Raw genomic sequence first — 19,306 nt, 5'->3', positions numbered from 1 at the left:
TTATAAAGCATTAGTTAGGCCCCATATAGAATACTGTGAGCAATTTTGGGCCCCACACCTCAGGAAGGACATACTGGCACTGGAGCGGGTCCAGCGGAGATTCACACGGATGATCCCAGGAATGGTAGGCCTAACATACGATGAACGTCTGAGGATCCTGGGATTATATTCATTGGAGTTTAGGAGGTTGAGGGGAGATCTAATAGAAACTTACAAGATAATGAATGGCTTAGATAGGGTGGATGTAGGGAAGTTGTTTCCATTAGCAGGGGAGACTAGGACCCGGGGGCACAGCCTTAGAATAAAAGGGAGTCACTTTAGAACAGAGATGAGGAGAAATGTCTTCCGCCAGAGAGTGGTGGGTCTGTGGAATTCATTGCCACAGAGGGCGGTGGAGGCCGGGACGTTGAGTGTCTTTAAGACAGAAGTTGATAAATTCTTGATTTCTCGAGGAATTAAGGGCTATGGAGAGAGAGCGGGTAAATGGAGTTGAAATCAGCCATGATTGAATGGTGGAGTGGACTCGATGGGCCGAATGGCCTTACTTCCGCTCCTATGTCTTATGGTCTTATGGAGGGTCACCACACCTCAGGCGAGGGAGGGGCAAGGCTGAGAAGGCTGGACAACCTCAGCCGGTACAGGAATTGAACCCTCGCTGTTGGCAGTGCACTGGATCAGGAACCAGCCGCCCAGCCAACTGAGCTACCCTTTCAAACCCTTCCATAATTTTACAATTCTCTATCAGGCACCCCCTCAGCCTTCAGGAGAAAAGAGCACCAAAATGTCTAGTCTTTCCCAAAAGATATAAACTCTCATGATTCCATTCACAGTGTCAAGGCCCACTGCCTTCTATGGTTACTTGGGTTTAATGCATACCCGTGCACCATGAGTAATTCTGGTAGATGTGATGTGACTGGTACTGCATTCTGCCAAGATCAGTCACCAATAGTGGCAAGCCGTAACTCGCATCAGTTGCGCTGCAACCCAGGGCCTGGCTTTCTTCTCTGCTCAGTGACCAGCATGCAGCTAAGCTGCTTTAACCACGCAGTTACCATGGCCTCCCACAGAAGGTAAACACACAGCTTCCCTGGCCCATCTCAGCACCGATAAAAGCAAGATATGCAGATGTTAGAAATCTGAAATCAAATCTGGAAAGTACTGGGAACACTCAGCGGGTCTGGCAACATCTGTGCCGAGAGAAAGAGGGAGGCCGGGTTTTTCCAGCCCGGTTGTGGCGGGAGGCACCGCGGGAGATGCAGCGGCCCTTTGACTTTGGGCGGACAGGACGATCCCGGCAGTGGGCAGGGCCGGAAAATCCCATCCAGAGTTAACGTTTCACCTCCAATACAACTATTCTCCTGAACACCTGAATTTTTGCATAAGTCAAAATTGATTTAAAACGCTGGGGTAAATATTCAGGAACCACCCACCACAGGAATCGTCACAGGTGGGAGAGAAAATTTGACGGACCATTTGACCTGGGGCGGGGCGACCAGAAAATCCCACCCATTAATTATATTTCCCTCTCTCTCCATAGATGCTGCCAACACCGTTAAATAGTGCCAGCATTTTCTGTTTTTGCATCACGTTGCATATGGTCTCCAGACAGTGACACTTGGCTACTTCCCATAAAGCAAACTTTGCCCCAATCCTCTATTTCCTTCTGTTCTGCTCTCCAGAAGTGAAGTTAGTCAGCTCTGGGAACACAGCAGGGAAGTGAAGGCAAAATGAGTCCAAATTCAAAAAACAATAATTTTGGCACTTTTTGTGTACTGGCTTCAAATCTAATTAAAAACATATAGGATAGCGGATCAGAAAGTATCAGGGCTAGCACAATGGGGGGGGATTTGTTTTGGATTATCCTTTCCGTTAGTTGGTGCTTGCAAATGGGTAATTTTCATTTAAAGCTTACGATTTCATAGAATCATTGAATCCCTACAGTGCAGAAGGAGGCCATTCAGCCCATCGAGTCTGCACCAACCCTCTGAAAGAGCACCCTACTTAGGCCAACTTTCCACTCTATTCTTGTAACCCCACCTAACCTTTGGACACATGGGGACAATTTAGCATGGGAAATTCACCTAACCTGCACATCTTCGGACTGTGGGAGGAAACCGGAGCCCCCGGAGGAAATCCACACAGCCACGGGGAGAATGTGCAAACTCCACACAGACAGTCCACCAAGGTTGGAATTGAATCCGTGTCCCTGGCGATGTGAGGCAGCAGTGCTAACCACTGTGTCGCTGTACTGCCCAATTGGATTTGGAATTGGATTCCGGATTTAATTTGTGAAAGCTCCTTATTTCATGCCTAATAGTTTTTCCTACTTGTTGAGATATTTGAGCAAAGTAGTTTCTTAATTAAACAGACAGTGATTAATTAAATCAGTCACAAAGGAATGACAGATTATCTTTCGTTGAAATATGTTCACATTACGAGACACACAGCGAGGGACATTGGATGTGATAAATCCAATGAGACATGCTTAACACAAGAATTTTAAGAATATAGTCAGTCATAAATTTGATTCTGAGAATAGTGAGGTGCACACAGAGATTTAAAAGCAATTACATTAAACAGTTCTCTCCCTTGCTATCTCCACTCTTTATCCTCATTGCAAATCTGAATCTGCTGCAGAATTGGTGACATCTCTCCCTCACCTGAGAAGCCTGGCTGTCTACTTACTTTTTAATATGATACAGAAGTTGGCTCCGTTGTGTTTGGGACCGGATCTCCTTGTCTAACCATGTGCACGTCTAATCTCTCCAAGCTGTGGTAATCACCAATGTTGTACATATTAGAAGATGTGTGGTAAGACCCAGTACTACAGGTACGGGGGTAGTCCCTGCCTGCTGGCTCCGCCCAGTCGGCAGAGTATAAATATATGTGCTCCCCATACAGCAGCCATTTCGTCAGCTGCTGTAGAAGGCTATACATCTTAGTGTAATGAAGCCTCAGTTGTATTCAACTCTCATCTCTGTGCAATTGATCGAGCATCAATTTATTACTCTAAGATTTTCAGAAGATGGACCTCCGCTTCAAGCCAGATCGCCTGCAGCTGGATCTGCAATCAAGCACTCCAAAAAGGACTTTCAACACTGGCTAGCTTGTTTCGAAGCTTACATCAGGTCTGCACCGGACCCAATCTCGGAAGTTCAGAAGATCCAAATACTCTACTCGCCGCTGAGCTCCAACATCTTTCCTCTTATCCAGGACGCAACGAACTACGACAAAGCCATGGCGCTACTGAAAGAGAATTACGCCCAGTAGATGAACACGCTCTTCGCCAGACACGTACTCTCTACTCGCAGTCAACTCCCTGCTGAGTCCATAGAAGATTTCTGGCGTGCTCTAATTCCCCTGGTCAGAGACTGTGACTGTCAGGCCATCACGGCCACGGAACATTCAAACCTCCTCATGCGGGACGCCTTCGTTACGGGGATAGAGTCAGGCCTCATACGCCAGCAACTTTTAGAGGAGGCCACTCTCTTTTTTTTTATGCAGAGCATTTTATTAAATTTTAGTTAAAAATGTTCTCCCTCTATATTCAGAACGAAAGAGGCATTCATTCATCTCCAGCTGTTTTAGCGCCCGAAGATCGAATCCACAAGAGCACCTCCAATGCCCAGAACAACTTTGGTTCCGGCCGACAACCCAACAGCTCCTGCAGATTGCAGGAGAGCCACCAGACTTCCAGCTGCTACACCTCCTCCATTGGCAACAGCTGCTGCAGACATCATACTTGCTGCAACAGAACCGCTTGCTATTCCAGCACTGGTAAATCCCACGACTCCCAGAACCACTGGAGCAGCAATGATAGCACCAGCTGCAGTTACAGCTGCAACAACTCCCAACATAATTTTCTGCTGATTTTCACTCTGTAACCACAGGACTGAGCCACACACACCGGATCTCAGTTGACCATACACTCCCTGTGCAGACACTGGACCCTGAATGCCGAGGATCGGCGATGCTGTCAGAGGGGGCCACTCTCGACCTCGCAGCAAAAAGAAAACCTGGCGCTATCGACAGTCGCCTCGCGCAATATTCAGGCCTACACCCCCAGCCGCGTGGCCCACCCCTCCTACACATCGTGGACTCCGCAGACGGCCGCCCCACTGGGGGCCTCACACAGCCAATACGCCTGTGCCACACACCAGCCAACCAACCCAGGGGCCCCCAATGTTACTTCTATGGGCAGTAGAAACACCCCCGCCAACGCTGCCCGGCCCGCACCGCCCTTTGTAAGGCCTGCGACAAGAAGGGGCACTTCGCTGCGCTGTGCCAGGCCCACTCAGTCACTATTGCCCCGACCCCCCTCACGTACGGACAGTGGGCGCCACCATCTTCACCTCCCCGGAACACGCGCGGCCAGTGGCCACCGCCATCTTCTCCCCCTCAGACCACGCACGGCCAGTGGCCGCCGCCATCTTCTCCCCCTCAGACCACGCGTAGCCAGTGGCCGCCGCCATCTTCCCCTTCTCGGACCACATGGCGATCCAGGGATACTGTATAGTCACACTCACGGTCCAGGGCGTAGAATTCAGCGGCTTCCACCTCTACGTCCTCCCCAACCTCTGCGCTGCCCTGCTACTCGGCCTGGATTTCCAGTGTAACCTCCAGAGCCTAACCTTGAAATTCGGCGGGCCCCTACCACCCCTTACTGTGTGCGGCCTCGCGACCCTAAAGGTCGACCCACCTTCCCTCTTTGCAGATCTAACCCCGGATTGTAAATCCGTCGCCACCAGGAGCAGACGGTACAGCGCCCAGGACAGGACCTTCATCAGGTCCAAGGTCCAGCGTCTGCTTCGAGAAGGCAGTATCAAGGCCAGCAACAGCCCCTGGAGAGCCCAAGTGGTAGTGGTGAAAACTGGGGAGAAACACAGAATGGTCATGGACTACAGCCAGACCATCAATCGGTACACGCTCTCGACGCGTACCCCCTCCCACCCATATCTGATATGGTCAATCAGATTGCACAGTACCAGGTCTTCTCAACTGTAGACCTTAAATCCGCCTACCACTAGTTCCCCATCCATAAGGCGGACCGCCCATACACTGCCTTCGAGGCAGATGGCCGCCTCTACCATTTTCTCAGGGTTCCCTTCGGCATCACCAACGGGGTCTCGGTCTTCCAAAGGGTGATGGACCGAATGGTCGACCAGTACGGGTTGTGGGCCACCTTCCCGTACCTAGACAACGTCATCATCTGCGGCCACGATCAGCAGGACCACGATGCCGACCTTGCCAAATTTCTCCACAACGCCACTCTCCTCAACCTCACCTATAACAAGGAGAAGTGCGTATTCAACACGAACCGCTTAGCCATCCTCGGCTATGTGATCCAGAACGGAGTTCTGGGGCCAGATCCCGACCGCATGCGCCCCCTCCTGGAGCTCCCCCTTCCCCACTGCCCCAAGGCCCTCAAACGCTGCCTGGGGTTCTTTTCATACTACGCCCAGTGGTTCCCAAACTATGCGGACAAGGCCCGCCCACTCATCCAGTCCACCCTATTCCACCTGAGGGCCGAGGCTCAACATGCCTTCAACCGTATTAGAACTTATATCGCCAAGGCCGCGATGCACGCAGTAGACGGGACGCTGCCCTTTCAAGTGGAAAGCGACGCATCAGACGTTGTCCTAGCCGCCACGCTCAATCAGGCAGGCAGGCAGGCCCGTGGCATTCTTTTCACAAACCTTTTATGCCTCCGAAATTCGGCACTCCTCCATCGAAAGTGGCCCAAGTCATCGTTGAAGCTGTGCAGCATTGGAGGCATTACCTGGCGGGCAGGAGATTCACTCTCCTCACTGCCCTTCATGCTCAATAATACACAGCGGGGTAAGATCAAAAATGATAAAATCTTGAGGTGGAGGATCGAGCTCTCCACCTACAACTACGAGATTTTGTATCGCCCCGGCAAGCTCAACGAGCCCCCAGATGCCCTATCCCGAGGTACATGTGCCAGCGCACAAGTGGACCGACTCCGGACCCTGCACGACAACCTTTGTCACCCGGGAGTCACACGGTTGTACTATTTCATAAAGGCCCGCAATCTGCCCTACTCCGTCGAGGAAGTCAGGGCAATCACCAGAGACTGCCAGGTCTGTGCGGAGTGCAAACCACACTTCTACCAGCCAGACCGCGCGTGCCTGGTGAAGACCTCCCCGCCCCTTTGAACGCCTCAGCGTGTATTTCAAAGGGCCCCTCCACTGACCGTAACATTCCCCTTCGCCATCCCATGCCCCGACATGACGTCTGCCACTGCCATCAAAGCCCTCAACACAATCTTCGCTCTGTTCGGCTTCCCTGCCTACATCCACAGTGACAGGGGATCCTCCTTCATGAGTGTTGAGCTGCTTCAGTTCCTGCTCAACAGGGATATCGCCTCCAGCAGGACGACCAGCTATAACCCCCGGGGAAACGGGCAGGTGAGAGGGAGAACGGGACGGTCTGGAGAGCCGTCCAACTGGCCCCACGGTCCAGAAATCTCCCGGCCTCCCACTGTCAGGAGGTCCTCCCTGGTGCAGTGCATTCCATTCGGTCGCTATTATGCACCACCACTAACAACACACCCCATGAACGTCTCTTTGCCTTCCCCAGAAAGTCCACATCCGGGGTGTTGCTCCCGACTTGGCTCTCATCTCCAGGACCCGTACTCCTCCATAGGCACGTACAACTCCACAGGTAGACCCATTGGTTGAAAGGGTGCAGTTACTCCACGCTAACTCCCAGTATGCCTACATAGCCTACCCCGACGGCCGCCAGGATACTGTCTCCCTCAGGGACCTGGCACCAGCAGGCTCCACACACACCCCCACCCCTCCGGCCCGGCTCCAACCGCCCCTCACCCGGCGCACCCAGCAGCAGTAACCTCCCCAGGACCATCCGTCCTCCCCCTGCCCATGCCCGAAGATGAAGAGGATTTCGGCACGCTCCCGGAGTCACCGAGGACCAGACCAAAACCGGAATCGCCGCCACCACTGCGTCACTCCCAACGCCACATCAAGGCCCTGGACCGGCTAAATCTATAATTGGTTCGGGACTATCAAACCACCTTGTACTGGACTTCGGAAAGAAATATTTTTCTTCACTTCTGTATATTAAACTTGCTCTGTATATAGTTCTCCACCACCCCTGCCTTACCCAATTTTAACAGTGGGTGAATGTGGTAATCACCACTGTTGTACATATTAGAAGATGTGTGGTAAGACCCTGTACTACAGGTACGGGGGTAGTCCCTGCCTGCTGGCTCCGCCCAGTTGGCAGAGTATAAATATATGTGCTCCCCATACAGCAGCCATTTCGCCAGCTGCTGTAGGAGGCCACGCATCTTAGTGTAATAAAGCCTCAGTTGTATTCAACTCTCATCTCTGTGCAATTGATTGTGCATCACAAGCCAACACTAGGTGAGGCTTTGTTGGATTTGATTGTGAATGTGCTTTAGTCCACATTGGGCCCACAGGATGGTTAATGGGATAGACACAAAAAAAGTTATAAAAAGGGTAGATGGGGGCTGTTCTAATGTTGAGAATGTAGCACATTGTTATGGGTGAATTAGTGAGAAATTTGCCCTGTAGCATATCCCTGGTGTACCTGCCCTGGAAATGTTTGCTGAGATAGTGTAGCAGGAACTTTACTCTGAATTTAACCCATGAGCTTTTGTTGGGCTGTCCTGTTAAAACTTCCAAGAATAGAGATCCTCACACGACAAAGCCAATCAGGGGGTACTAGGAATCTTCAACATAATATGGCTGGCGACACGCGTGGGGCAGACGGAGGTTTCGGATTAGGGAATAAGTTTGGGTTTATACGGCAATCAAGGCACAAATTGTCCGAGTTCATTTTCACCACTTACCCTGGTGAGATTTGAACACAAGGCCTCCAGGTTATTAGGAGGTGCTTGAACCATTTGGCTAAAGAGGGTGCTGAGGTATTGGGAATTTTAAACATTATGATAAGAACACTGCTAACACTATTTGTCATCTTCGTACAGAAGCTTACGTTTGAACTCCTCAAAAATATTATTGAAGCAAATGCTGGACAGTGCTGTTCGTATATTGAATGCTCAAGTGAATGGAATCAATTACTCTTTGCCCAACTTCTCTGCACATAACCAGAAACAGGTCCATATTGTTGTGCCTTGAACAGAAACACCATTGCAATTTACGTCTTGTCACACAGATATCTACAATATATTAATATATTTGCAAGACATGCACTCTTTCCCTATTTTTATATTTCTACAAAAAATTCAGAAATTTACAAGTATAATGGAAACTGCCTGGGGAAACCTGTCACGCTGCAAGTACATCCAATAATAGCACTGTAGCCCCACAGTTTGCACCTCCCAGCCTGAACTGCAGAGAAACCTCTACCTCCCAACAAGCTCCACTTCGTTACTTCCCAAGTTACCTTATGTTTTCCTATTTAACTGAAAGTAATAATATAAAAAGTCTTCCATAACATTTTATTTTATCTTTTTAATTTTTAAAAATAAATTTAGAGTACCCAATTCATTTTTCCAATTAAGGGGCCATTTAGCATGGCCAATCCACCTACCCTGCACATCTTTTTGAGTTGTGGGGGCGAAACCCACGCAAACACGGGGAGAATGTGCAAACTCCACACGGACAGTGGCCCAGAGCCGGGATCGAACCTGGGACCTCAGCGCCATGAGACTGCAGTGCTACTCACTGCGCCGCCATGCTGCCCGTCTTCCATAAAAATAAGGACGGAATAGGACTCGGAAATAGGGAGCGAATGGCATACACACTCCCTGGATCATTTATTTCATGCCCTCCAGTCCTGAAGCCTCGACTGTCCAACTGCAATGCCATAAGAGGACGATTAGTTACAAACCAATCACCTACCTGGGCAGCACGGTGGTGCAGTGGTTAGCACTGCTGCCTCACAGTGCCGAGGACCCAGGTTCGATCCCGGTCCATTGTCCATGTGGAGTTTGCACAATCTCCCCGTGTCTCTCACCCCCCACAACCCAAAGATGTGCAGGGTAGGTGGATGGGCCATACCTTTTTATTATAACAGTAAAAAATGTATACAAGGCCAAATGGTACAAACACTAATTTTGCGTTGGACAAACAGGCTACCCTCCCCTCAGTACCAAGGGAAAGGAAGGGAGGGTGGTGGGGAGAGAGGGGAAAGGAGGGTGATGGGGTGGGTGGGAGTCGGGGTGTTGGTGGAGGGGGGCCCAATAGGGCACTGCCTGAACTATCTACGGAGGCAGAATAACAAAAGAACCTTCCATTATGATGTGCCAGATTCTGGATGATCCCAGAGGGGGCGAAGGGGGATACAGTGTCAGGCACGAGTGAGCCCTGCACCCCACTGCAGAGAGTCTCATGTGTACCCTCCGCTCCCGACACTGGGTGGCTGACAGCTTTTGGACAGTCGCCCTCCGGGCCCGGATCCTCCACCACACTGATTGCAGCCGACGGCACAGGCCCATCAACCAACCCAGGGCCTATGTGGACGGGCCACACTAAATTACCCCTTAATTGGAATTTTTCTTTTTTTTTTTAAAGTCACCTACCTGTCTGATCATTGGAGGCAGGTACCACACGTTGCACACTATAGCCCAGCTGGTCATCATTTGGAGTAGGTAGGATACCATCCCATACTTGCTGCTGTTCCAAAAGGCATCACCAAACTGAGGGTCGTACTGCAGCAGAAACAATGACACCAGCTCACTAATAGACCCATTGCTCCAGACAATGTTTTAAGAGGGCAATTGCAGCAAGTAAATCCAAAATCTTACAATTAGCCTGCTTTCAGAAAGGCAGCTTTTTTCCCTTCAATCAAAAGGTATGGAAATCTTACAGCGAAACTTAGGAGGAGGGCGGTGGTTTAGAGAATAAACAACGAAACAGACTCCTTGCAATTGCCTTGGAAACAGAACACTCGTTCTGCCATTACTGATAACTGAAAATTGGAGGAAGCAACATGTTCTCATGCAGGGCTTTGACAAGAGTTAGTAACGAGAAACTGGTAAGGGATTCAGTAACTTGAAGACACAGATTTAAGGTAATTGACACAAAAGGACAGAGTTGGGGAGTTTTTTAAAAAAAAAAACAGCAAATTACAATCATCTGAAAGAAGTGCATGAAAAAAGTGGTTTAAGGAGATTCATTAGGGACCTTCTAAAGGGAATTGAATATAGAAGAGTGGAGGGAATGGGGGAGAAAATTGCAGGATATAGGGGACTAATTTGATTGCTCTTTGCTGATTGGCTGCCTTCAGTTCATGTGCTCAATTACTCTATGATCACTGGTGCTTCATGTCCCTTAAGGTTGTTGAGCGAGAGAGAGAGAACCTGGAATAAACTGACCATTTGGCATGATTGGGAACGAACAGCAGATTAAAGATCTCACTAACATTGAAATATTAATAAAGAACTCCTTCAACAAATAAGACCCGCCGATACATATTTATTGCTTGGCACATCAAACCAAAGCATAAAGGCCTGCGGACATATCCCTGCATTTGGATTGCTCAGAAGATTGAGAATAATAAACAATGAACACAACTTGGAACAAGACACTAACCACTTTCAGTAGAAAGCCCACTGTGAATAACTTCATATCTTCTTAGTACAGGGGTTTGCATCAGACTGAGCAAAGCTTTAGACCAAGATATTTTTCTGGTGTACCAATGTACACAAGCTGGACACTTCCCAGTGGTTTGAGTACAGGGCACACACATCCCGAGTCACCTCTCTATGAACAGGAGAAGTTATTTTCCTCCAATTGATTCTTGCACCTGAAGGAATTTCAGGGATGAGATTCCTCAACAGGAGCTCCTTGATCTTTTTGAATCTGGGTAGTATACAGACTGTCGAATACCTCAGAGGGTCACACATTTTTTTTTTTTTTTAAAAAGATTCAAACTCAGAAAATCTTCACTAATTTACCTTGATTGCAACTGGATATATCACTCCTCCTATTTCAAAACTTCCTTTCTTAAACATCATGACAGAAGTATTGTTTATGCAGGTACCTGGAAACAAGTTTCATATTCGAGAATTAGTTTGCAAATTTCTACCAAGGGAACAACAGCTTGCAATGGGCGCCACTGCCAATCAAGCAAGATAACATCCAAAGTAACACCTTGCCTGGCTTAACACCCAATAGTTTTTTGAGGTATTACTAATTTCTATTTGGGGACAGGAAAATTGAAAAGAAGCACTTCAATGTAAAACTTGTTAATTGACCTATCTATGCAGGAATCTTTATTTGTCACCTCATCTGGCACCTCAACATGGCCCTGATGGGTTGCAACCTAGGATCCTAAAAGAAGTAACTACAGAGTCAGTGGATGCATTGGTTGTAATTTTCCAAAAATCCTTGAATTCTGGAGAAATACCAGAGGATTGGAAAACTGCCAATGTGAATCGCCTATTAAAAAGGGAGGCAAAGTGCTGATGACTGCAGGCCGATTAGCCTAACATTCATTGTTAGAAAAATGTTGGAATCAATTATTAATGCACACATTTGGAAAATCATAATCTAATCAAGCAGAGTCAGCATGGCCTCATGAAAGGGAAATTGTGCCCTACTAATTTATTAGAGTTTTTCAAGGAAGTCTCAATGAGAGTGGATAGAGGGGAACCAGTAGGTGTGATGTATTTGGTCTTCCAGAAGGCATTTTACAAGGTACCTCACAAAAGGTTAAGTCATAAGAGCCCATGGTGTTGGAGGTAGTATATTGGCATGGATAGAGAATTGGCTAATGGGAAGAAAACTGCAAGTGGGAATCAGGAGTTCTTCTTCAGGTTGGCGGGCTGTAAACAGTGGGGTTCCACAGCAACTGTTTACAATATATATTAATGACTTGAAGGAAGGAAACAAATGTACTGTAGCCAAATTTGCAGATAATACAAAAGTAGTTGGAAAGGCAAGTTGCGAGATGGATACAAACAGTTTGCAAAGAGATGTTGAGAGGTTAAGTAGTGGGCAAACATTTGGCAAATGGAGTATAATGTGGGGAAATGTGAAGTTGTTCATTTTGGAAGGAAGAACAAAAGAAGAGTGTCATTTAAATGGAGAAAAACTGCAGTAGGGATTTAACACAGAAGATTAGAAAGCTGGTCCTCGGAAATGGAATGTTGGCCCTTATTTCAAGGGGGTTGGAGTATAAGAGTAAGGAAGTCTTGATCCAACTAACGGGGTACTGTGAGCAATTTTGGGCTCCTTATTTAAGGAAAGATATTATTTCATTGGAGGTAGTTCAGAGAAGGTGCACTAGGATGATCCCCGGTGTTAGGAAAGAGTTAAGTTCCCCAGCATTTGAGTTAGAATTGGTATTTTAATTGTTTTATTGTTTAATAGATTACACTTACTGTTTAAATAGATGGTACCAGGCAAATAAAGGGGATACAGGTGGCACTGAACCAGTTGATGGAGAAGTGATCACTGCACAGAATGAACCAGGATTTAAGGTCAGGATTTTCTTTCTAAATCTTATTGGCAGAGTTACCATTGGAGCATAACACCCTGGGACTGTCCCTTTAATTTGTCCCTCAGTTAGTTTGCTCTCCTTTACTTGGTTATTTGTGTTACACAAAATAGTTGGAGCTTAACACCTGGTATGGAGAGATTGTTTGATAAGCAAAGTTTTAACAGGTTGGCACTCTACTCATTGGAATTTAGAAGTGTGAGGGGTGATCTCATTGAAACATGTAGGCTTCTTAAGGGGCTTGACAGGATAAATGCTGAAAGGATGTTTCCCCTCATGGGAGAGTCTAGGACCAGAAGGCACAGTCTCAGAATAAACAGCTGCCAATTTAAGAGTGAGATGAGGAGGAATTTCTTCTCTCAGGGGGTTGAGAGTCTTTGGAACAGAGAGCTGTGGGAGCAGAGTCCTTGTTGTTTTTAATCATTTACGGATATGGGGGTCGCTGGTTATGCCAGCATTTGTTGCCCATCCCTAGTTGCCCTTCAGAACCACTGCAGCCCTTGAGATGTTGGCACACCCACAGTGCTGTTAGGGAGGGAATTCCACGATTTTCCCCAGCAGCAGTGATGTAATGGTGATATATTTCCAAGACAGAGTGGTGAGTGACCGGGAGGGGACCTCCAGGTGGTGGAGTTCCCAGGTATCTGCTGCTCTTGTCCTTCTAGATGGTAGTGGCTGTGGGTTCGGAAGGTGCTGTCTAAGGAACCTTGATGAGTTATTGCAATGCATCTTATCGATGGAGAGTCTAAATGTTTGTGGAAGGAGGAGCAATCAAATAGACGGCTTTGTCCTGGATGGTGTCAAGCTTCTGGAGTGTTGTTGGCAAGCGGAGAGTGTTCAATTACACACCTGACTTGTGCTTGTAGATGGTGGACAAGCTTTGGGGTTCAGGAGGCTAGTTACTCACCGTAGGATTCCTAGCCTTTGACCTGCCTTGGTAGCCACAGTATTGATATGGCCAGTCCAGTTCAGTTTCTGATCAATGGTAACCCCCCCAGGATGTTGATTGTGTGGTATTCAGCGATGGTAATGCCTTTGAATGTCAAGGGGTGATGGTTAGATCCTCTCTTGTAGGAGATAGTCATTGCCTGGCGCCTGTGTGGTGCGAATGTAACTTGTGTATATTTAAAGTTGAGATAGATAGATTCTTGATCAGTAAGGGAATTAAGGGTTACAGAGAAAGGGTAGGAAAGTGGACGCAAGGAATATTGGATCAGCCATGATCCTATTGAATGGTGGAGCAGGTTTGAGGGGCCGAATGGCCTGTTTCTTATGGATTTATCTTCAGACGCGGATGCAGCCACAGTCACTCAGCTAACATCAACTGTTGACCATATAAAGTCCAGCAATAGTGGACATCTTTTCAGTCCCAAGACTCAGAAGAAAAGAAAGTATCCTCATTTCAGAAAGGTCCAGTATCAAAATATCAATAAGGAGATGCAAGGGAAGGAAAAACGTTCAGACTTACTTGTGCAATCTAAATTACAGGACAGACAAGCACATTTTGTTTCTTTAAAGATCACAGTTAATTCAAATTAAGCTGCTCTTGCACTTTTTCAGGTTTTCCAGTAACTACAACGAATGAAACATACCGGCATTAAAATTGTTCTTACCTTCAGGGAATATTAAAATCGGTAATTTTGTCTTATCTGCAATATGATCACTTAGTCTGTTAATAGAAGAGAAAGTTTATAACGCGAGAGAACACAATCTTCTATTTAAAAACTTCTTCCATTTCTCTTGTCTTTGCTCAATTTGGAACATAAACAAGCCAATTATTCATGGGTGTTAAAAACATAGAAAACCACAAACTCAAGGCTACCCCAACTCGCAGTATCCATCATCCATGATCATCATTGTGAAAGGTCTCTCCTCTCCTCTTCCCCCCCCCCCCACCCACCCACACAAAAAGGTGTTCGAGGCTGCAAGTCAATTGAAACATCAAAAATTGAGATTGATCGATTCTTGTTAGGCAAGGATATTAAGGAATATAACTCTATCTACTTGCCTTGGATTTCTTACAGATATATTATGAACAGATTCAAGGGGCTGAATTGTCTACTCATGCACCTATGCTCCACATTTTTGAGTGCCTGTCCGTTTATAGAAGGCAATTAAACTGCATGGTCCCATTTATTTTTCCTGAAATGGAAATTAATACAGGCGCATTGAAGAATTACCTTCAATAGGCAATAACATAACCCAATGAAAATGAGCAAAACAGTGGGGTCAGAATTTCAACATCCTCTGCCTCCGACAATACAGAGCAAACATTTTGAAATGTCTCACAGACAGCCTGCATTTCCATTTAGAGAGCACAGAAATAAAGACATGTTCACATTTTACACATGGACAGTGAAGCACTTTTAAACCACACAACAACCTCCGCAATCAGAAGCTTGCCGATTAAGGTCCCTCCCCATTGAAGCAAAAATCCCTTTAGGGGGCCACAGCAGGCATGCCACATCCTGGGAGCATAAATCAAAAAGGAAGAAAAGTTTGCATATGTAGCAAAAAGCAAAATATTGTAGGTATCGGCAATTTGAAATCAAAACATAAAATGCTGGAAATACACAGCATGCTAGGCAGCAGCTGTGGAGAGAAAGAGTTAATGTTTCAGTTCTGATAAAATTGACTTGAAAGGTTAACTTTGGTTTTCTCGAAACACATGCTTGCCTGATTAGCTGAGTATTTGCAGCATTTTCTGCTTTGCATGAATAGCATGCTTCAGGCGCTAAGAACATGCCATATCCAATGACGTACATCACGGGTTGCAATGCTAAGAAATTCAGCCATCTATTAGCACATAGCAAGCTCCCACCAACACCAAGGTCCCACAGGTAGCAATGTAGGAATGAGCAGAGAGTCTGTTCTGGTAATGTTGGTTGAGGGATATAGACAAGCCAGAAGACCAGGGAGAGTGGCCCACCTTTCACTCCCTCAATCCACCAGCCTGGATTTTGAGCGCAATGGGGTGGGAAGAAAATTCATAACTGCCTGACGCAGAGGCGAGTGCGCTCTCCATGAATTGCAGCTGACGACCTATTTTTGATGAGAGCAGGAGGAACGACAGCGAGTGCAACCTCGATTTTCAAGCACGAACGTTGAAAAATTCAAATCTGCAAATATGTTAAGACAATGGAATGGCGAGCGCACTTGTTGAAACGAGATGTTGGGCAGATCATTATTACTGGCCCAATGTTTCTCCACTTTAACTCCTTCAATCAATATCGAGCTCCTGACATCAGAGACGGGGAAATCTGAATGGAATGCAATTTCACGAATGCCACACACACACACACCAAAAAAAAAACAGCCACTGCATCTAACCTTCTTATTACAAGATGGCGGTCTTTCATTTCGGATCGTTCAAACCAGACGTGTGGGCAGGCCTTTACCATTGACCGCTGAATGATTCCCATCAGCCCACCATGCACCTGCCCAACCTATTCAGAAATGGACTAATTAATTTTTCGCAGCTAATTTTTTTTCCCCCCAATATCAGCGTGTCAACCCGTTGAAAGAATATAACAAACAAAGCACACAAAAATGACATACTTTTAACAAAACACCCACACTAGGGGAGTAGCACGGTGGCGCAGTGGTCAGCACTGCTGCCTCACGGTGCCGAGGTCACGGGTTCGATCCCGGCCAGGGTCACTGTCCGTGTGGAATTTGCACGTTCTCCCCGTGTCTGCGTGGGTTTCCACCCCCACAACCCAAAAGATGTGCAGTGTAGGGGATTGGCCGTGCTAAATTGCAACTTAATTGGGGAAAAAAAGAATTGGTTGCTCTAAATTTATTTAAAATAAATAAATTTTTAAAAACAAAACACTCGCACTAGGTTCAAACTCTTAATTAGACATCACAATTGTCAGCACATCGTTTGATTGATGTTCACAAAACAACAGCAAAACCCATTATAATCATTCTAAAGCAAAAAGAAAAAGCTAATTTTAAAGAAGGTTAATGTCAGACCATTAGTTTGCAAATCTCACTGCAGGGTTGGTATGAATGGCCTGATCCATTTTTGGACGGAGGTGTCAGCGGTGGACTAGTACTGTCTGCAAACCATTCTCTTTCCATGTTATTCACAATTTTTGACATTTTCAGGTAGATATGTTCAAACTAAAAGGAGGAATCTCAAGGTGCCAACGTCCTATTGACTAGGACGCCCATATTTTCAAATAGGAATTTGAGGGCTCCCACCCACACCATTTGAGATTTTACAGCAAGCGGTATCCCTGCCCCCGAGATATCTGCACGTCTTGCCCCAGCCATCACTCAATAGTCCGATTACGAACGTTACTGGGGTATTCTGGCTCCCGGGCTATTTTCTCATCAACCAAATTTCAAGAATAAAAAACTGCACACAGTCCAGGGACTTTCCGGGGATATGGTTTGTGGGAAGGGGGATGGGGACAGGGAACATGTGCACTTGGGGTCATAAAGCACAATCCCTGCATAAATTAAAGTCGCTCAACGACTGGCTGGAAACAAATGAGTGCCCCCTTCTGCAAATCATAACCCACCCCACTCCACAACCTCATTGACTGGTCAACCACAGGGCAGGTTAGAGTCACGTAGCTTCTGATGTGAGCCTACACGGCCATTAGCCGGGCAAACATTTGAGGTGGAGTTCGCCAAACTAGGGGTGTTATTTGCCCAGGGCTGTCACCACAAGGAGGGGACATATGGTCAACCCTTTAGGATTCTCTACCGTAAGAAAGATGTGGAAGCTCCGTCATTGAAAACACTTAAGCCTGAGATAGGCAAATCTCTTCAGGAAATTATATTATCCCAGCTCTTATTTCTTGCGTTCCACCAATGATTCTGTGCAATGCTCTGAACTGAAAGTTGATCCATTTGAAATGTCTGCTAATTTGAGTATTTTGGCAAACAAAATGGCACCCCTGCTGTTTTATTGAAATTGCTTAACGCCAATAACCATCCCAGTTTGGGAACAAAAAACTTAATTAACTGGGGAAGACTGCTAGGCGTCTCACGTTACTTGAACAAATGTTGTTAATGAAGGAGATCAAAGCTGGAGGGAGCAAAAGACAAGGTGAGCACGAGGGGGAAAAGAGTGAAAGAAAGAGGTCGAGAAGGAGGGAGGGTGAGATACAAAGGGGTAAAAGAGAGAGAGGAGAGAGAATAGTGTATAGGGAAGCACGCAACAGAGACCCGAGGACAAACCTTCACCTTCAAAAGATATGTTGTCCAAGTGGCCCAAAACAGGGAACTAAATTACTTCAAACACTAATTCATTCGTGTAAAGCATCTTATTATATATTTCTCTTGTTTGTTTGTTTTTAAATAGGAGCCAAGAGAACAATTCAAACTGTCTCACATAAGCATCATCGTTCTCACCATGGCATAACCTCCATCATTGGCTAATATGACGACATCTATTGGCGACGTGTGGTTTGCTACACATATGCCCCCTCTCTTCGGCTTGTTTTCCCTGTAACCACAAAGTATTCATTAAAGTTGTCGCACATTAATGGTCAACAATCCTCAGCATCTCCCATCTTCTCATTCATATTACACCATCATGGTTAACAGTGCCAAGGTCTTACATTACCAAACACAAAAAGGCAGCATTCGCACTTGCGATTCTGGCCCAACCTTCACAAGACCATCTCTGACCAGTGGGCTTGGAGCATGCTTCCTTTAGAACTTGCCACAGCCTAACTAAATGGTGAAGGGAGTCAAACAACCTGCCAAACACCTTTTTTTCTTTATAAATTTAGAATGCCCAATTCATTTTTTCCAATTAAGGGGCAATTCAGCGAGGCCAATCCACCTACCCAGTCTTTGGATTGTGGGGTTGAAACCATCGCAAACACGGGGAGAATGTGCAAACTCCACACGGACAGCGACCCAGAGCTGGGATCGAACCTGGGACCTCGGCGCCGTGAGGCAGCAGTGCTAACCACCGCGCCGCCCCCCCCTGCCAAACATTTTCCATCCAAAAACAGAGTGGGGATGCATTGTCCTTGTGGTACTATCACTGGATTAATAACCTGGGGTAACGCTCTGGGGTCCAGGGTTCGGATCCCACCATGGCAGATGGTGAAATTTGAATTCAATTCTTTTTAAATCTGGAATTAAGTCTAATGATGACCATGGAACCATTGTCGATCGTCTTAAAAACCTATCTGGCTCACTGATGTCCTTCAGGGACATTAGTCTGCCATCCTTACCCGGCCTGGCCTACATGTGACTCCAGCCCCACAGCAATGTGGTTGACTCTGGTTGACACAACTGCCGCCCGCCCCCCCCAACTAAAATGGTCGAGCAAGCCACTCAGTTCAAGGGCAATTAGGGATGGCCAACAAATGCTGGCCCACCCAGTGTCGCCCACATCCCAAGGACAAATAAAAAAAGTTACAGCTGGTACATACAAATTAGGAGCAGGAGTAGGCCACTCGGCCCCTCGAGCCTGCGCCGCCATTCAATAAGATTGGACTGTAACCTCAACCCCATATTCCAGCCAATAACCCCCCAATAATCACTCCTTGTTAATCCAAAATAAGGGCAGAATGTTCTCAGTATTTGGCAGACTGGTGGGACAAACGGGGTGCAAGTCACCGGCCCCAAGAATGGCATCCTCTGGTGCATTATAAGACCATATGATATCGGAGCAGAATTAGGCCATTCTATCCATCATGTCTGCTCTGCCGTGGTTGGTATGTTCCTCATCTCCATTCTCCTGCCTTCTCCACATAACCCAATCTCCTTATTAATCAAGAAATCCCCTTATTGATCAAGAACACCAGATTTGTGTTTGAGGTGCTGTTACCCACAGGACTACAGTCCAAGAGCTAGAAGG

General features: G+C 46.7%; 1 protein-coding gene across 4 annotated transcripts in view; it reads right to left on the bottom strand.

Annotated features, from left to right (window-relative positions):
- Window positions 1-19,306, bottom strand: part of gpat3 (glycerol-3-phosphate acyltransferase 3) — a 75,429-nt gene that overhangs the window by 13,539 nt on the left and 42,584 nt on the right. For all 4 annotated transcript variants that reach the window (XM_072495460.1, XM_072495457.1, XM_072495459.1 and 1 more), the window contains exons 7-11: window positions 17,842-17,935; window positions 15,802-15,917; window positions 14,085-14,140; window positions 10,928-11,013; window positions 9,551-9,679 (exon numbers count right to left, since the gene is read on the bottom strand). In XM_072495460.1, coding sequence (XP_072351561.1) covers window positions 9,551-9,679; window positions 10,928-11,013; window positions 14,085-14,140; window positions 15,802-15,917; window positions 17,842-17,935 — 481 coding nt within the window. The remainder of the gene's footprint in view (window positions 1-9,550; window positions 9,680-10,927; window positions 11,014-14,084; window positions 14,141-15,801; window positions 15,918-17,841; window positions 17,936-19,306) is intronic.

This window comes from Scyliorhinus torazame, chromosome 3 (assembly GCF_047496885.1).
Source record: "Scyliorhinus torazame isolate Kashiwa2021f chromosome 3, sScyTor2.1, whole genome shotgun sequence".
NCBI lineage: Eukaryota > Metazoa > Chordata > Chondrichthyes > Carcharhiniformes > Scyliorhinidae > Scyliorhinus > Scyliorhinus torazame.
The sequence above is the reverse complement of the archived record's forward strand: the minus strand, read 5'-3'. Positions and strand labels throughout refer to the sequence as shown.